The sequence below is a fragment of the Numenius arquata genome, chromosome 25 (assembly GCF_964106895.1).
Source record: "Numenius arquata chromosome 25, bNumArq3.hap1.1, whole genome shotgun sequence".
Taxonomy (NCBI): Eukaryota; Metazoa; Chordata; class Aves; order Charadriiformes; family Scolopacidae; genus Numenius; species Numenius arquata.
This window is the reverse complement of record NC_133600.1, coordinates 394,008-413,523: the sequence shown is the minus strand read 5'-3', so window position 1 is coordinate 413,523 and position 19,516 is coordinate 394,008. Positions and strand designations below refer to the sequence as shown.

Here is a 19,516-nt window from a genome sequence, read left to right as displayed (position 1 = left end):
AGAGCTTAATCCTAGGGCCAGTGCTGTTCTGGATGGAGGGGTTGAATGCCCCATTAGCAAGCTTGCTGACGATACCAAACTGGGAGGTGCTGTTGACTCTCTTGAGGAACAAGAGGCCCTGCAGAGGGATCTAGATAGATTGGAGCATTGGGCAATCATCAGTGGCATGAAATTGAACCAGTCCAAGTACCAGATTCTGCACCTGGGAGGGAGTAACACCAGGCACAAGTACAAATTGGGAGAGGAGTTGCTGGAGAGCAGCCCTGCAGAAAGGGGTCTGGGTGTGCTGGTTGGCAGCAGACTCAAGAGGAGCCAGTAGTGAGTGTCGTGGTTTTGGCTGAATTTACCAAAACCGGACCGGCAGATGGCCCTTCCCCCCCTTCCCCCCCCTAAAAGAGGAGAGAGGAGGAGAAAGAGATAAGGAGATTCAGAAGTTTAGAATGAACTAAACTACTTTAATGAAAAATTAATATTAAAATAAAAATAAAGAAGAATTAATATTAAAATAAAAATAAAGGAGAAAAATAATGAAATAGATACAATATATACAAAACCGTATCAAGTTCCCAGGATGACAGTCACATCACTGGCAGGCACTGGGGAAGTCCCAGACTGGACTCAGTGACGAATGGGAACTGGATTCCAGCTCTGGAGTCAGGAACACACGGATCGGGATCAAAGGCAGATGAACAGACAGAGTCCTCTCTGGACGTCGGCCATCGCAGGAAGGGCTGACCCTTTGATCCCTCAGCCTTTATACTGAGCGTGGGGCAGATGGGATGGAATACCCCAGTTGGTCAGGTTTGGGTCACCTGTCCTGTCCGCTCCTCCCCACCAATGTGACCCCTCTACGTTTTTTCCGTTTCTGACCCTCTAAGGGGGCAAATAACGAAATTGGCTGACCTTGGTTGTTATAGCAATAAGTATAAGCAAGGGCCTCCCTGCATACCGTTCCTTGGCATGGAGCATAAACATTGGGCTTATCATTCTGAGAACGAGCAGTTTTCTCCACAATATGCCGTTAATTTCAGAGAGTTAGAGGAGGCCTAGCTAGGATGTAAAGTTACAGAACAGAAAATTGGTTCGGTTTTACTTCAAACCGGGACAGTGAGCCCTGGCACCAAGAGGGCAAACTGCATCCTGGGGGGGCATCAAACACAGTAGAGCCAGCCTGTCGAGAGAGGGGATTATCCTGCTGTATTTAGCATTGGTGTGGCCTCACCTGGAGCACTGTGTGCAGTTTTGGGCCCCACAATTTAAGAAGCACATGAAGGTCCTTGAATGCATCCAGAGGAGGGCAGCAAAGCTGGTGACAGGGCTGAAAGGCATGTCCTCTGAGGAGCAGCAGAGCACTCTGGGTTGGTCTCACTTGGAGAGAAGGAGGCTGAGGGATGACCTTACTGCTCTCTGCGGCTTCCTGAGGAGGGGACATGGAGAGCGAGGTGCTGATCTCTTCTCCCTGGGATCCAGGGACAGAACGCGTGGGAATGGTTCAAAGCTGCACCGGGAAGGTTCAGACTGGGCATCAGGAAGCATTTCTTTACCGAGAGGGTGTTCAAACACTGGAACAAGCTTCCTAGAGAGGTGGTCGATGTCCCAAGCTTGTCAGTGTCTGAGGCATATGGACAATGCCCTTAATAACATGCTTTAACTTGGTCAGCCCTGAAGTAGTCAGGCTAGGCTACTAGCCTGACTAGTTAGACTAGATGATCATTGTAGGTCTCTTCCAGCTGAAAGATTCGATTCGATTCGATTCGATTCGATTCAATTCTATTCTATTCTATTCTATTCTATTCTATCCCTCCAGTCACTGACCGCCCTTTTCTCACCATAAGGGCAGTAAGCTCTGGGACAGACTTCTGGAAATCTTGCAGATAACAGAAGATAAGGTGGATCACAGACGGGATTATTCAGTGAGTCTGTGATGGCAAAGGGTGAGATCTGAGAGGATGTCCTCTTCCTTGTAGAGCCAGTGACACCAGGCAAGACAGGAGGATAGAAGATGTGTGAAAGTCCTGACTCATTGGAACCTGAGAGCTAATAATTTTGTTTGTCCAACTCTATATATGTGGGAGGCTACTAAATAAATAATGTGAGTCTATTCTAGGGCACAGGGGATTGAATCCATAGTTTCTTAACCTACTGTGGAGTTCAGAAGGCACAAACTCAACAAACTGAAGGAATATGTACTTTGCAGTTCCTTTCTCTCATGCATAGCTGTGAAAAGTAAGAGGACTGGCAGTGAAAAGGAGGAAGACTGGCAAAGTTTCACTTAGTCTAACTGGCTCCATCAACAGATAAAAGCAGGGTGGCACAATAAGAAAGTGAGTGTGTGATCAAGCTGGAATCAGCAGACCAAAATCCACAGAATGCTGTTTGCTAATCCAAAAGCTTGGGTGACCACTGCGGCACTGCAAGGTTCCTGCAGCAAAACCCCAGAACCTTCGCCAGCGGCCTTCACACGGTTTAGCCTTGGGAGGGCTTGGAGTGACTTGGCTGGGCCACCTCAGGTGTCTCTCCACTGCTCTGAACCTCATGAAAGCATTAGCTTCTGTGCAAACAAATCTTCTATCAGAATGGAGGTTTTCCTCCTTCTGTCTATTGGAAATGACTTTGCAATGTTGTACTATGAACCTCTTTAAGGCAGTGTCTTCAATTCATGATAGGCGTTTATCCAGGTCCCAATGGCAGACGCTGGTTGGGTATTTTATGGAGAATGTAATCCCAGTTTTGATGGTTTCTTTGACTTAAATTTAGGATTGCAAATGGAGTAGCTCTTATTTGCCTTGCAACATCAAAGAAAGGTCTTCCAGCAGCTGCTGATGGGCTAAGGTGTCTTTGTTTTTCTTTGTTTTCATCTAGTCTTGTATTTTCTTTGCAAATTCCTGGGAACAAGCATCATTTTCAGACCTTGTATCTGTCAAGGCATAGTGACAACAGGAAAACAGCACCTGCACAGTCAGGCAATAATCCTCCTAGTGATAAGAACTGCTGGATTGCTGGTGCCTTCTAGCACTCCAGAGTGGAGTGGTATGCCCATGTAGCCCGCCTTGTTCTTTTGTTCTGAGGAATATGGGAATAATAGCTAAAAATAAACAGTTAAAGAACAGCAGACTGATCCAGGCCTTGCTGCCAGTAGATAATGGAGCAGAACTGGTCCTTTATTTACCCCTTTGGAGTAGGTTTGATCTCAATCTTAGTATTCGTGAAGACAGGACAGCAGATTAACTCCATCAGTGGAGTCTGACAAGAGATACTACTTGAAAGTCCTGTTGTGCTTCAAAGGAAAGTCAGTAAAGCGTTATCCTCAAGCTCCACAGAAGGCAAATGGATCATGTTCCTTTCTGCAGAAACAGCCGGTGCCACTTGCTGTGATGGGGAAAGCTGTGCTGATAGAGCCCTGTCCATCTAGGAAGCATGTCAGGAGGCTTGGTCTTGTTTGGAACAGTTTATGTACAGGAACTGTTTTTATTGCCAGGTGATAAAATTCATTCCTGTCCAAACTGATAACACTCCTAAGAACAAACCTGGCTGCCCAGGCCACCACAACCTGCTCCCCAGTGCACCTTGGGTGCTACAGAGGCCAGAGCTTCTCCAGAGACACCAGAGCAGTCATAACAACACCCTGGTAGCCCTTTAGATGCCTTTCCCCAGGGTCTGCTCCTTGCAGAGGGGCAGAGGAGCTCATTAATCAACTCGAAATAAGCCTGGCCAGGGCCCCAGGGAAATGACCTAAAAACAAAGGCAAGGTGTCAGGTGCTGCAGCTTATGCTTTCCCTCCTGTGCTTCTCCTTGCCCAGCGTAGGCAGAACCGTGCTGACCATGAGCGAGCAGAGTCACGTCAACAGCCTGTTCCTCAACGAGGATGCAGCCAAGCGGCTCAACGCGGAGAGCCGGGTGCAGCGCTTTCGGCAGGCGGTGCAGAAGCGGGCAGCACGGGCCAAGAAGCGGATGCACAGCATCACTGCTGACAGCGCTAAAAGCTTCTTCAGGAGAAATGCCTTTGTCCTCTTCACCATTGCTGCAGTCTTACTAGGTATGGAGCTGGTGGCAACACTGGGCACCATGTGTAAATGTGGGGGAAAGTTTGTTTATTCTACAAAGATTTTATTTTATCATAATGATTTGACTGGGGAGGTGACACCGATGAGCTGACAGCTCAACAATCAAAATCAGAAGTACCTTTGTGTGCAAGGACAACAGACCTTGTAGAGGGCAAATGTGAGGGAGCCCTTGTTGATCCTTTCTGGTTGCAGCTTAGGAACAATCTGCAACAGAAAGGGTTTGATGATCCAACTCTACCAATCCTCATAAAAAATCATCTAGGTTTGTTTAGAGGCTTCTTGTGAGTGCAGTTACAGGCACAAGGGCTCTTCTTATTCATCCCACAGCTTTAGTCTGACGGTATCAGAAGGGTTAACTGATGCACACGGCTGTGATGCAATGACAACTAAATCTGCCCAGCAGATAGTGGATTGTCCCTAGCTTTTGATCCAGGCTATATTTCTCTAACTCACTGGCTGAACACAGCTTTAAGAGGCGGGTGGACAAAGTCTCTGAACTGTGTAGTCACACTTAGTTTGGGCTGGGAGATCATATCTCTTGTCACAGCGGTTTTGTGCTCCTGAGCTTCCTGGGAACAGACCCCAGAGGAGCAGCAGACAGAGCAACAAGGAGACCTGTGGTTTAGTGTGAGGCTTCTGTGCACATAAATATGTCAGGAGTGTCCTGGGTTGAGAAACACAGGATTAACTTTTCTACTAATGCTGGGGAAAATTGCACTTTTAGAAGACTCTAGTGTCTGAATTTGTGAAAATATTTGCTTTATAGCCAGCCAGGCTCTGTGGGATTCAAGGTTAGTGTTTTCGAGCCTTACCAGGTGCAGGGACAAGGAGGAGCAAGGCCTGGGCATTTGACCCAGGCTGGCCAACAGGCTTATTTCATACCATGAACATCACATTCAATATAAATTAGAAAAGTTTGCTGCGTAGGTCTCTCTCTCTCCTTGATGGCAGCGGTCCAGACAACTCCTTGCCACGGTGCCAGAGCCCTGAGCCCTTCCCTTCCTCCTGAAGCCATTGCGCTCCCAGTGTCCGACATTTGCTGTCCCTGCTGGGAGTGCACAGCTTCCTACTGATATAGTTGGCTGAGTATAATTCCTGTATATCTTACATCAGTATCGGGATTAGTACTGGTTCTTTAGTATTATTGTTAATTATTTAGTCTTAGTCTATTAAATCTATTTATATTTCAACCCTTGTGTTTCTTTGTGTTCCCTGATTCCCCTTTCCGGGTGGGGAGGGGTCACTGGGTGATAGAATAATTGTCTAACGACAATAGATTGTTATGGGTTTTCTCAAACCATAACAGCGAGAGAGAGCACATGCAGTAAAAACTGATCATAGCCTTTTAAAAAAAAGAAAGAGCATTTGCTCCTATGGGGAGAGGAGGAGCTGAAAGGAGATGAGAAAGAGAAAAACCATGCTGTAGGACTGAGAGACAGACCACTGGATCACACTGTCCCATTTCCATTCTCATCCCTTGCTGATCCACAGGGATCATCCTGGCGTTTTCCCTCCGGCCCTACCAGCTGACCTATCGCCAGATCAAGTATTTCTCCTTCCCCGGCGAGCTGCTGATGCGTATGCTTCAGATGTTGGTTCTTCCTCTCATTGTCTCTAGCTTGATTACAGGTGAGAATTGCTTTCTGCTGCTTTCAGCCAAGGCAATAATCAGCAAAGACAGATGCTACCTGTTGTTGGCGTGCCCCAGCTGGAGGTGCTTGGATTAGCTTGGCTAATAGTGACAAGCCTGAACCTACAGCTGTACTGAACACAATTCACGCTCATACCCCTGCTGGCTCAGTAGTGGGGAAGAGAAGCAGAAGGCTTTGTGCTTTCTCAGAGGACTAGGCAAGACATAATGTGGTCTTTCCAATGCCCAACACTTGAGCACTAACAAGGATTTCATCCTAGATAACCTCAAACATCAACAAGTTTGTTGCCCAAGTCAGCTTGAGGTTTCCTTCAGCCTAGGGAAGGTTAATTCATGTCAGTCCAAAAGAGCTGGAGTGGATCACTGGCTGGAGAGCTTCTTTCATCCAGGTCCTCATAGAACACTCGCCAGCCAGCCAAGCTTTCAGACAGCGGAAGGGACTGCAAGGCATTCTGCCCGCTGAAACATCCGGCCATTAATGACTTAAAGGCCCAATTTACTGAGAAGGGATTATTTCCCTTCTGAGAGCTTTAGGAGGAAATTTCTCTATCCCCAAATGCAGCTTAAGACGCAGCAGCACTATGCTTCTTCATAACCACAAGCCACATTCTCCCATATCAACATCACCTTGGAGCTCCAAAGTCTCCCCCTTTCATGCTGTGCTTCCTAGAGACCCCAGCTACCCATCCAACTCAGGCATGTTTTCTCCAAAACAATAGACCTTCTCACCTTGTCTCTCTATGTGACTCCCCAGGAATGGCCTCACTGGATGGCAGAGCCTCAGGGAAGATGGGGATGCGGGCTGTAGTCTACTACATGGTGACCACGATCATAGCAGTCTTCATTGGCATCCTCATGGTGATCATCATCCACCCAGGAAAAGGATCTAAGGACAAGCTTCACCGAGAAGGCAGAATTGAGCAGGTGCAGACCACAGATGCCTTCATGGACTTGGTGAGGTAGGTGAACAAGATGGTCTCATTTTGAGACCATATCAGTGAGATTACATTCCTCCATGGAATGTCCTTTTGAAGTGTCACAGCTTTAGGCATACACTCTTAGGAAAGAGGTTTATGGCTGTCTTGCCCAGCGTACTACTTCTAGCTCAGACTAGCTAACTGGCTTTGCCACTCTGAGATTGAATACTTGGCCTGGAGCTCTGGAGTCCAGCCCTTCTGTTAGAGGTACTCATGCAAGAGGCCAAGGTGTGCTCAGCAAAACAAGTAATGGCAGCTATCAATAACTGCATGCCCTTCAGAAATTCACCCAGCAAAGGCCAGTCCCATCCATCTTCACTGACCCAAGGAAATTGAGGAAGTGTTTGCCGAGACATTGTCTCTCCCTCCCTTGCTGTGACCTTACACAGTGATTTGCAAAGCTGTACCATCTTAAGTGGTATGAAGCTATGTTTCTGAGGTACAAGATAACAGAAAGCTCAAATGACAGTTGTAGAGATGAGGCTGGAAGCAAGGTAGTATATTAAAAATTGTACTACGCTATTGTTCCAAGACTCAGTTGGGTTTGATGATGCTTTTACAATGGACCCATATCCCAGTGCTGTATGTGTATAGTCGCTTTCCACATACCTGAAATACAACCTTCTGGACTCTGAAAAGATGCAGTAAGAATCTGAAAAGATGCAGGAAGGTGCTTGGCTCCAGATCAGCATATTGCCATCTTCTGTCAGACAGAAAGCATCAATCTGCTCTGTAGCCTGGTATTGTGAGAGTTGTGACCTGACACACTGTTCCAGGACAGAGGAGTTGGCCAGGAAGCCCATGTTTTCTTGCTAGTCAAACAGGACAGTAACTCTTTCCTTGTTTTATCTACTGCAGGAATATGTTCCCGCCCAACCTGGTAGAAGCCTGCTTCAAACAGGTATGAAATCCTACTTGGCCTACCACCATGGTGCCCTAGACCATGGTCCAATCTGTTTCTCTGAGGGGTGGATTAGCAATTGTTTTATACTGCCTTCACACTTTGCCAGGTTTGACTGCTCCAGGAGGCATTGCAGTCATTAGTCAGTATTACACCATCCCCCCAACAAGCTGTTCAAGATGTCTGTAGATGGGGACTTCAACCTCTGTCCCATCCCACACTCAGAGTCATGAAGGGTTTGTGCGATCTCAGGTAGCGGGCTTGGTCTGGCAGTGAAAAGGGAGCAGATTCTCCAAGGATTTGTCTCTTCTGTAGTGCTAGTGCCGTTGGAGGCAGTATAAAGGGTTATCAGAGAAGCCAGAATATCTTGGTCCTAGGGAAATGAGATGCTTCAATGGTCTCTTTTGACCTTCAGCTCTATGAACTTTTTCTTTTCAGTACAAGACGCAGTACAGCACCAGGATCTTCACCAGAACCGTCCTCCGCAGCAGCAATGTCACAGCAGGTGTGACAACCACTCAGATCCCTGCGCCTGAGAACTTCACCGGCATCCTGGAGAACGTCACTCATGCCCTGGGGACCATCTCCGAGGTGCTGACCTTTGAAGAAGTCATTCCCATCCCGGGCTCAGCCAATGGGGTGAACGCGCTGGGGCTGGTAGTGTTCTCCATGTGCTTCGGTTTGGTGATCGGCAGCATGAAGCAGAAGGGACGGGCCCTGCGGGAGTTCTTTAACTGCCTCAACGAAGCCATCATGAGGCTGGTGGCCATTATCATCTGGTGAGGAGCACAGCCGGTTGGAGCAGGAGGTCTGCAGGTGCAGTTTCCACTGACCTGATGAGAAGTGGGGTAGTTTTAAGGATGACATGCACAGGAATAGCAAATGAGCACAGCTCTCCTTTGGCTCCATCAGGCTGGAGGGAAAAGTCTGGATGGGATATTTGTTCACATTTCATTTCCTGTCTTTTGTTTTTACCTTAGAAATATCAGGTACACCAGGACTTGCTTTCCTTGAGGCTGCTGGAAACATCCTTGGAAGACCAGAGAGCTGGAGTGGAAGATCTCTTAGCCTTACCAACAGGGGTAGGGTGTGAGGCTTTCCCACAAAAAGCTTTCCTTCCAGCTATGTTCCAGGAGCCTGACTTAGCTACGGATCACAATAACCTACTGCCACATTGCCGCTTTCCCGCTGCTCAGGCTGGCACCAGCTCTGAGAGATGAGCTGAGTTGACAAGGTCAACTCAAAGTTACCACCTTTCAGATTGAGGTCTCCCGGGTCCCAACTCCACTAGAGCTCAGCTGCTTGTTGCTTTCTCTGTAAGGCTGCCTGTGCTACATGGTCCAGATAAGCAAGGCATTGCTGAGATGAGTCTTCTCTAGAAGGCAGCATTTTACCAAATCTTATTATTTTAAGGTCTTTACCCATCTAGGGCTCAAGATCTAAATAGGAGTTTGTGGTAGGTACCACGAGAAAGGAGAGATGTGGGGCTGGCAGAATACATGGGAATATCTGACAGAGATCTGTCAATCCCACACCCTCTTCCATTTTACATCACACCAGCTTCCATTCCCTGGTTTTCTAGTCACAGTCTTTTATCTCAGGGCAACATCCTGGGCACAGGAGGACAGGCCTTACACAGAAAGACACAAAGGAGAAGAACAACCCTGAGCTTGTAGCAGAGCGCTGGGGAGCCCCAGCCCCTCTGGGATCTTTTCCTCCACGGATGAGACAGAACTTGGGGCTTTGCTTTCCTAAGAAGAGATAAGAGTTGCCCGAGGGAACAGAATGGAAGGCATGAGCTCAGTGGCACAAGCAGACCTGCACTTTACTCCCAGAGGCAATTTCAAGGTGCCTTCAACATCGCCTCCTTCAGCTCCCCCTTGCAGTGAAGGAAGGCAGGGTGCTGATGCATAGCACGTTGGTTACACTCAGGAAACTGCCTGTGCACACGTGTCTGGAGAGACCTCCCGACTTACAAAATCCCGCTGGTACTGTCAGCTGCAGCCCAGCACTCCTTCCTGAAGCCACAGTCTGCAGAGCATCTCCCAAGAGCTTGTTTTTCTTGGGGAGATCTGGTCACTAGCTGCAGCCACGACTGTCTTCTAAGAGGAAGATCAGAGGAAATGAAATATTTGTGAAATCCTTTCCTGACACTTTTCCAAACCTCCCAGGCTAAATTGGAATTTGGCATGTGGACCTCTGAGATTTGTGCATGAATTGCATGTGAGCTCTTGAGCTGTAGAGGCCAAACCCTGAGAGGCGTGTCCATGGAACTGGGATTTTATTTGGTCCAGTTATTTGTCCATGTTTAGTTTAATGCCTGTGATATTCTCCACATCTGTGTTATGGCTTCCTTTCTGTGCAGCCTCACTGCTGCTCATGAGATGCATTGTTATGGAGGAGGAAAAAAGCTGTAAGGAATGGAAAGGATAGCAGTGTGCCTCAAAATGGGTTTTTATATAAGCAATGGCTGCTTTCACAGGTGTTGGTGTGCCCAGTCCTTGCTACACCAGATATGGATTACCCTATATATTCCTATTCCCTAAATATGAACATCTGAAGATAGCAAGGATGATATCCCAGAGCCTATAGGACACTATTTCTTCTACTCCTCAATTCCCTGTTTCTCCTGTACTTCCCTGTGCCTCTCATTAAAAAAAAAAAATACTCTCAGCCCAAGCTCTATTAGGAAAGGAAGGGACTCTGAAGACTCCTCTACATAACCTCCCCTATTAATTCTACAAGGAGTGTGTGGAAACATGTAGGAGAAGGAGTGCCCAAGCTGTGTGCACAACAGAGTCTTGGGGTCCTCAACAGTGCAACAAGTGCTGGTTTTTGGCCATATGGTGAACAAGTCCCACATCTCCAGGTTTCCAGAAAAGACACCAGCAGTATCATCCAATGATTAGGCTCAGTGAGCACTGCTGGTGTGCTGGCTTATTGGGTATGTGTCCAGACAGCATGCATTAAAGCTGGTATGAAAGTGTGGGTGCCAGTTCTGAGCATCGGCTTTGTGTTTCTGCCACAGGTACGCTCCAGTTGGGATCATGTTTTTAATTGCTGGCAAAATCCTGGAGATGGATGACCTAGCAGTGATGGGAGGCCAGCTGGGGATGTATACACTCACTGTCATCGTTGGACTCCTCATTCATGCCCTCTGCATCCTGCCACTGCTCTACTTCATCGTCACTCACAGAAACCCCTGGGTATTCATTGCAGGGCTTCTGCAGGCCCTCATCACAGCCCTGGGCACCTCCTCAAGGTACGATGGCTATATTGGAGTAGGGTTGGGGCTGGTGTGGATGCTCTGGGGGTGCTTCTCAGCACTCTGTTGCCCTTAAAATTGTCTCACAATTTCTAATACTAGCAGCTTTTTGCACTGGTCCAGCCAAGCTCATTTGAGAGTGGAAAGATTCCCACTCCCCTGCTCAGAAGCCCTAATCATGTGGCCACCTCTAACCATGACAGCATGACCCCTATTCCTCCTTACCGATAGTGGTGGTGATTCTGCCTCCAGCACTGAAACGCTGAGCTCAGGATAAATATCAAATCCCACTGAATTGCAGCGTTATTCCCCACGCACATACCTCTCACACACATGTGCTTGCACACATTTGCACATTTCTCTCTCCCAAGCACACATACTGTATGCAGTTGGCATCAAACTCACAGGAGGCCTGGGCAAAGGCAGAAACACCTGTGTGTTCAATGACACACTGCCATGCTAAAGCAAGGGATTGTAGATAGCTGTTGTTTCACTAAGTGCTGTGTTTCTTGCTGTCTTCATTTCCTGGCAAGCACATAACAATCTCTCCCACGTGCATTCTCACATGGAAACACGCTGCATTTTTCCTGCTCATATTCTCTTTCAGAAACAATTATCTGCTTTCTCTGCGAGATACATTCTCACACCTGGGTCATTCTTGTCTTATGCACTGAGGTGGATGAGAAAGGGCTCAAGTTTTTTTAATAGCTGGAAAAGGAGTTTTGGTCTTGAGGCTCTGTCCTATGTACCCTGAATCCTCCAGCATCAGCTTGTTTTGGTGTTACACCAGCATCATCAGCCTCAGGGCTACACAGCCCCTGCCCCAGCCCCCTGAGGAAAGCCATGTCTGAATGTGCAACTGCAGCATGCACCGTATCTGAGGAAGCCTTGCTTAGACTGTTCTTTCTCCTAGCAGCTTCTGGCCTCTGGCTCACATGGCAGGGTGAAAAAGCAGGTGGGTAAGGTCGTACACCAGGCAGAGACTCAGTCCCTCTTCCAAATTCAGCATATACCCAATTCATGTTGTTTTGTAAATTCCTTTCAGCTCAGCGACTCTGCCCATCACCTTCAGGTGCCTGGAAGAAAATAATGGTGTGGACAGGCGCATCACGAGGTTTGTTCTGCCGGTGGGAGCTACAATTAACATGGATGGCACTGCTCTGTATGAGGCCCTTGCAGCCATCTTCATTGCACAAGTCAACAACTATGAACTTGACTTTGGGCAGATCATCACAATAAGGTGACTATTGAAAGAATTATGGGACTACAGGAAGGACTTCAGTTTTGTTGGTTTATCTGTGGTGTGGTCAGGTTCCTCTTTGGCTCAGAAGATAAAATGAGAAAAAAAAGTATGGAAAAGAAGGGTGTACTTCACCTCCAGGTGTAGAAGCATATAAAATTTGGGCATCACATCTTGGAGGCTCCACTTGAGCCCTTACTGCACTTCCAGATCTAAGCGATCCCTTTGTTAGAGCTGCAGTGTGCAGTCTGTTATGGATGGGTGCCTGGCAGGGGGGAGCCTGGCTGCTGTGTTGATGCCCCATGTATCACCATCCTGCTCGGTGACGAGGGCAGAAAGGCTGCGAAGATGTTTTGTAGATTATGAGTTTGAGTTACTTCCTGACATTTTTGCAAATGTGACTACCTCTTTTCTTCCCTTTGCTGATAGCTGCGCTTTCTTGTTCCCTTCAGCATCACTGCCACGGCAGCCAGCATTGGAGCCGCAGGTATTCCCCAGGCAGGACTGGTGACTATGGTTATAGTGTTGACATCAGTGGGGCTGCCTACTGAAGACATTACGCTGATCATCGCTGTGGACTGGTTTCTGTAAGTCCTCTGCTCAGCAGCCTGTACTGCTCTGTGCTCCCTGCCAGTGCTTACAGAGCTCGTCTGTACTCCCAACTACTCCCCATCTACTCCCAAATACTCTCTGCTACAAGCAGTCTCAGTAACTGTATCATTAAGCTTAAAACACTCCTGTATCCATGAGACCTTTGCACAGTAGCCCTCTCTGCCCCTGCTTGAGTCTTCACCACGTACTTCAGCAACCCAAGGCATCAGAGGTTACTTGCAGATCAGCCTGGTCACCAAAGCAGAATGTCTTCAGTTTGCTTTACCTTAAAAGGCACCCAGAAACTATCTCCAGACCAGCAGGGACAGGTTGTGCCAATAATAAGTAAATTCACACTGCAGAGTGATGGTTCTGTGCTACCAAACACAGGACGTGGGATGAGACTGGGCTGTACAAAGTTGAGGAGTGTTTAGACAAGTGCAGATAGTCAGATGGGTTTAGAGTGTTTAGATGGGTGCAGCTAGTCAGCTACATTGCTCCATTTCACCTTTCTTTCCCTTTTAAACCTTGGGACAAGTGATTTCACAGGAGTGCAGGAATCTAATGTCACAGAAATTAGATTGAAGAATACATTTGTGCACAGTCCTCACTCTCTCAATCTTTTCAAACACAACAAAACCCTGACTGAGGGATACACTGTCCATGTTTCCTCTGTTCTTCTGTATCTTGTATTGCTGGTTTGTAGCCAAAGCAGCCAAAGTCTGCTCCCAGCCACGGCTGAGGAGTTGGAAACAGTCTTGCCCAACACTTCCACTTCTCTTTTGAACTGTGCCTAAGAACAGACTTGGCTGGAAAAGGCTCTGCCTCCTTAGACACCAGGTTACATCCTGTACTTATCAAGAAAGGTTGGTTTCAATCAGGTACCAAAAGTCTTCTCTGTTGTTACCGCTGAAGGATGGGATGGGTTGCTGGACTGGTGATAGCTTCGGCTCTTATATACAGCTGTGGTTGTGGAGAATATCTCGCTACAAAGGGTGATTTGCCATTTTGCATGAAGAATCTGGTGCCTTGTCTTAGTGTACACTGTCCATGCCGAGGAAATCTGGATCTACAGCAGCAGTGAGTCACAGAATTTCTGCACTTTTTGTAAAGCAAAGTGCAACTCAAGTGTAACAGATATGGTGAGGGTCATCTGAGTCTGCAGAAGGTTCCACCATCCATGTGGAACCACAGTGGCGTTTCCCTCATTTTGTGGCATGTCCAAAACTTTAAAGTGAGAAACTGGGAATGCAATAGAGCAGGAATGAATGTGAAGCCTGTGCTCAGGGCTACCAGTCAATGAAGGCTCTCTGGGAGTCATTTTTCTGTCAATGTTGAAGTGTCAATTATTAGAGTGACTTGAAAGGTAGAAAAAGTTTCATTGAAGATATTTCTTGAAATAGTCTTCATCCCCTTAGCTGTTACTAAGAAGCTATGTTTCTTTTTTCTCTCTGATTTTTCAGGGACCGCCTTAGAACGACTACCAATGTCCTGGGGGATTCTCTGGGGGCTGGCATTGTGGAGCATCTCTCCCGGCATGAGCTGGACGCGCAGGACTGCGAACTTGGTAAATCTGTGATAGAGGAGAAAAAGCAGCTCTCCCACCTGGTTTGCCCCCAGAATGACACCCACAGGCACCCCAGGAGTGAGACAGCACTGTGAAATCGGGCAGCGGAGTGCAGATTAATGCTGTAAAGAGCCAAGACTTGAAACGGAAGTCCATAGTGAAGGACAGAGAAAGATCCACTCTCCAAGATGCACACTTTTCTCCCCCCTCTCCCACATGCAGTCTTCCCTGATCCCATTTCTCCCCCATCTCTTTCTGACTTAAAGAGGAGAAAATTAAATGGCAAAGTTTTATTCCACAAAAGCCTGATTTAGTCATTCTTATGGGGTCCAAAAGTTAGACCCGAGTAAAGAAGACTCAGTGAATGAGGTGAAATAGGAGCTCCTTCGTTTCTGAGCACAGCTAAGCGGCAAGGTGGGTCGGGGACACCACCACCCATGGATGGTTGCCATGATGACTCCACCCTGCAGGATACAGCTGCAAAGCCTTCACCTGGTCAAAGACTTCCCCCGAGCATGTAAAGCTTTTAGCTTTGGCCATTTGGAGATCTCTGGAGAGCCCCAGCACTCCTCTCCTCTCTTCTCTGGCAAGACTGTTTATGATAAACACAGTGTCCTCCTTGCTCACAGTCCCAGTGTTTGCACAGATATGCAGACGATGCTTACTGAGAGCTTCTCACTCTGGCAACCCTTCTGGGTGCAGGTACTGGACTCACCCAGCTCCTGAAGGAATGTGGGACCATACAGCAGGGACAGGGCTTACTGTGCTGGCTGGTAGCACAAGTAGGGGTCAATAGGCTTTTCATTTGCGAAGGATTACAAAAGCAGTGAACAATTAAAGAATCTATTATACCCATTATTCAGCCTCTGAAACAGCCCCCTCTTCCCCCGCCCCCCCCCAACAAGCTCTGCCAAACACCAATTAACTTTATTTTTCTTTAGCAAGCTGTTCTCTTCTTGGTGAAAGCAGAAGGGGAAATGCAAAGTTTAAGAACAGTTTGCCCAGCTGAGCAGCTGGGTGGTACCTCCATGCCAGGAAAGACTCTGCCACCCCAGTTTTGCTCAGAGAACAGTCTCATTCCTCATCATAAGACTCCTAAGGAAACGGTTCCTTTGCTCATCTTCGGCTACTTCAGAAGTGACTTCCCTTCAGTCACATTGTTCCAGAATGTGCTTCAAAATATCTCTGTCTTTCTACAGCTCCTTATCTTTTCTAGGCAGGACCCAGTCACTTCCCAGCACTTGTACAAGTTTGCCAGACCCCAAACTTATGAATTCAGGATAAATTTCTCAGTTCCTACCAAATGGAGCTCAGCTGCTGTTTCCAAAACATCTCAGAGGCTCAAGCAAGAAATAGGGACCTGCTTCATGCACGCTGTATCCCCCTTCCCTGGCACGGCCAGGAACACAGCCTGTATCTCTCATTCCAGTGAACAGGAACAGCAGGGCTTGCTCCATAACATTCAGGTCCATGAATATCCAGAAAATGAACATCTAGATACAATCAGGAAGATGGAAAGGAGCCACAGTTTTTCAGCTACTACAGCGAAGCTGTCCTGCTTTAGAAATGGCTATGCCCAGAAGCAGCAGCAAGCAGCTTCCTGCTGCGCAGCCCAACTATCTAAACTGGGCAGCTTTTACTTGAGGTCTTCTCATTATTCCAAACCCCGTATATCACTTAAACCCCTCTGCCCTGGCTTTCCACACTGATCTTTTTTATCTCGAAGCCCTAGCCTTACACTCAGAGGTGCACCTAAGTGGATCTCAGAGGCATCAGCTGGGGTCAACTTTGCCAACCACAACCGCACAACTGCCCACTCTCAGCTCCCCAGCACTAACAAAGCTTCCTAAAACACATTTCTTGATATGTCCCAAGCCAGATCCTGAGGATCTTTTGGTCTTTCAGGAATTGCAGGATTATACATATATTAGTGCTGCCACATTCCACATCCTGTAGGCAGAGTATTCTATTTTTAAGGGCTGTATGATTGTTGGGAATCTGAGATAAATAGACACATGCATCTCTTTCACATAAAAGTGGGTAACAGAGCAGGGTGAACCGCAGTGTACTGTAGCTCCATGTAGCAGTGGTTGGCCCCAGAGCCTACGGCAGCAGGCTGTTTCCTGACTGTGTGAGGCAGGTTGCTTATTCTGACAAGAGATCTGCTCTAGCAGAGGGCAAGTGAGTAGGATAACAAATTATTATCCTCCTCTTTGCAGCAATTTTTTATCTTGTATGAATACTATTATAATGTCTGCTCTTCTCCTTTCTAGACTAAACAGACCCAGTATACCCTCACAGGTAATAATCATTCACGTTCCTCTCCTCTGGACTTTTTCCTTGCTGTTCCACATCTTTCTTAGAGTAACTAAAATTTGGGACAACAATCCAACTAAAGGTTTATTAGTGCTGAGCACTGAGGAAAGAATATTTCATGTACATTAAGATTTAGATCTTAGACACAAGTTACCATAGTTTAACAGCATGCTATGCATCAGCTGATCAGGATAACTGTCTGTGATGCATACATACAGCAAATTCAAGTCTGTTCATCTTATCTTAAATCTTAGTGAGGTTAGACTCTTACTTTGATGAGATGGCTGTATCTAAAGACTGGATCTTAATCAAAGAGTTTTAAGATACACTGCATTAGCTTGTATCTATAGAGGGCTAAGACAGCACTAGCTTATCATTAACACAGCTCAGCTGAACTGAGTCTAAACCTTCCTAAAGAACAGACCTGCTTATAAAAGCCAACCAAGTGCTTTATTTTTTCACAACAGCATGATAGCATTAACTCCACTCCAGTGGTAATACATGATAATTCCTACATCATTTTAAGCCGAACTGCTGCCTAGCTAGTAATTTCCCAGCCTGTGTTTATGCAGTTGTTTATTATAACCTAAGTATAGTAATTTGTATTTGTCCATATTGAACTGCATCTTGTTTTTCTTTTTCTTTTTTTTTTCCAGACTATTTGTCCAACTTTTCAAGAAAGCATTGAATTATATTGCTGAAGAGACTTCCTGTATATAGACAGCAAAATGATGGATGAATTGGAAGAAAAGATTGTTGGATTGGACTCTGGCTCAAATGGGAATTAATTCTGGGAAGTCCTATGGCTTGGGTTATACAGAGAGTCAAACTAGATGATCATAAGGGTCCCTTCTGGCTTTATAATATATGCACGTGCTTTCTGGTTTAGAGATACTGCAAAAGGTCCTTCCAGCCTGATCATTTTCAAAGGCTATCTGGAAGGATCCTAATGATACTTTAATAAAACTCAGCAGGAGTCTAACCTGTGTTCAGTTGCTGTTAGCAGACATGTAACATATCACAAAAGGGGCTCTCCATACCACATTGCATCAACATGATATCAGATGTTCCCACACAGTAGTATACTACAAGCCTTGCCATTTGTGATTTCCTGCTTTCAACACAAGATTAATGGAGCACAAACAAGTAGAGACCTCATTTTCAAGTACTGCAAACCAGTCTCCCATGGGGAATTTCAGAATTCAGCTGACAGTTTCTAGCTCTGGTGTTTACCCATGTTGTTAACCAATTTATGATTGGGATTATCTATCTGTTTACAGTATCTGAACAGTAAAGTATTGTCAGGAATTTGCACAAATATATATATATGAAAGGGGTGTATGTGCACAAACTTACATATACACAGAGTTAATTTTTTTGTTGCTAATCCAAGAAGGAAAGGCAATACTAAACTCTCACTCTGTAAAGCTGCATACTTCATTTTGATGCCCACCTTGATATATGCAACTAAGCCTGTCCTTAGTTGCATAAGCAGAGGCTATTTAACTTCATTCCAGTAATGAGTCTTCCAAAGCAAGGTTTAGCAGGAAGGAGCTCAGTGCATGCTGATTTTGAATTGTACCTGCTGGTGGTGTAATGGGAACTTCTCAACGTATAGAGAAAATTCTCCACTTCATCTTTGACTTCCCTGCGCATATCCCAAGGACCCACATCCTTGCATCTGACTTTGCAAGGAGGCAGGCTTTAAGAGCTCAGCCAAGAATACAAAAGTGTCTGTACTCCTTCCAAACCCAACACTGACCTTGTACTAACTCAGCCTTCAAAACTGGATAACTGAAAGTATTAAATAATTTTAACAACTTGCTTTTTAAATTATCAGATATTTGAGTTTATGTCCCACTGCTTCTACTTGCAGGAACTTTCTGAGTTTCTCCTATTTGCAAACAGATTTATTCCTAATGATTAGATGGGCAACATTTGGGATGAAACAGAGAGCTATCTCAATGCATGCATACATACATGAGGAGCTCTTGGGTTAGGACACATCTCTTCAAAATTACTTTTAAGATAGAAAAATCCATGGAGAATATGGATTTTCAGATGATAGGCCATGTGTCACATTATGTATGTGATGTGTGCACATTGTTTCAGGAGTCAGATCTGCCCATGAAAACTGCCCTGAAATTGTATGCCCTTCTTTTGCTCTGCCCAAGAAAGAAAGAGGTAACTGGAAATCAGTGCTGTACAGTATGTCCATAGCATTCTGGCAGTTTGACTGTGTTAATTCCCAAGGGCTTTTTCTTCATGCTGTGAGTCTCAGTGTCAATAAAGATAGTTTGCATATTTGAAAAATAAAGGGAATTTTTTTCCACAATGCTTTTCCAGGATTATTTTCTATTATTTTTCCTCAGGACCATTACCTTACAAATTTAGGGATGTTACTTTCAGCATTATGTTTTACACTTCCTTATCTCCATATGCCTACGTCATGGGTCAAATACTAAATTTGGACTTTTACAAGGCCTTTCCCTAAAGCTTTTTCTTTGCCATCTTTTGCATACATCCATAAACTGTCAAAGCTGCACAGCACACAAGCACATACTTCCATCTACGAAATCCACCCCAAACAAAGGTTATGTGGAAGAGGTCTCTTAGGCTTAAACAATAATCACTTTACATTACTTACTGAAACGTTGCATTAATGGCATGGTATTTGAGCAAAGTGAAAGCTGTTAGTTCTTCTCCCCTCGATATCCACTTTTCTTTTCTTCTGTTCCCTAAGGGACAGGAACTGAGGTCAATAACACTGCTGATGGGGCAAGGGCATCACCACTCGAGGCCCAGGTCCACAGTACCCAAGAAAGGCAAGCAGCACAGGCTCAGAGACAATGGCCAGGTCCAGTCAAGATTTCAGACTGTAAGACAACAGCATAGCGATGAAGCAAGTCTGAAATCAAGCCAGGTCTGGCGATTGCTGGGCAGG

At 46.1% G+C, this 19,516-nt stretch overlaps 1 protein-coding gene across 5 annotated transcripts in view; it reads left to right on the top strand.

The window, feature by feature from the left end:
* The window catches only part of LOC141475472 (excitatory amino acid transporter 4-like), a 39,994-nt gene extending 21,088 nt beyond the window's left edge, over nt 1-18,906 (top strand). For 3 of the 5 annotated variants that reach the window (XM_074163850.1, XM_074163851.1, XM_074163852.1), the window contains 11 exons: nt 3,801-4,036; nt 5,556-5,693; nt 6,470-6,674; nt 7,551-7,593; nt 8,032-8,372; nt 10,622-10,855; nt 11,904-12,098; nt 12,551-12,685; nt 14,153-14,256; nt 16,530-16,557; nt 17,229-18,905. In XM_074163850.1, coding sequence (XP_074019951.1) covers nt 3,823-4,036; nt 5,556-5,693; nt 6,470-6,674; nt 7,551-7,593; nt 8,032-8,372; nt 10,622-10,855; nt 11,904-12,098; nt 12,551-12,685; nt 14,153-14,256; nt 16,530-16,534 — 1,614 coding nt within the window. In that variant the 5' untranslated portion in view covers nt 3,801-3,822 and the 3' untranslated portion in view covers nt 16,535-16,557; nt 17,229-18,905. Of the gene's footprint in view, nt 1-3,800; nt 4,037-5,555; nt 5,694-6,469; nt 6,675-7,550; nt 7,594-8,031; nt 8,373-10,621; nt 10,856-11,903; nt 12,099-12,550; nt 12,686-14,152; nt 14,257-16,529; nt 16,558-17,228 lie in introns of all 5 variants that reach the window. The other 2 variants (XM_074163847.1, XM_074163848.1) reach the window with 2 other exon arrangements.
* The last annotated feature ends 610 nt before the right edge of the window (nt 18,907-19,516 follow it).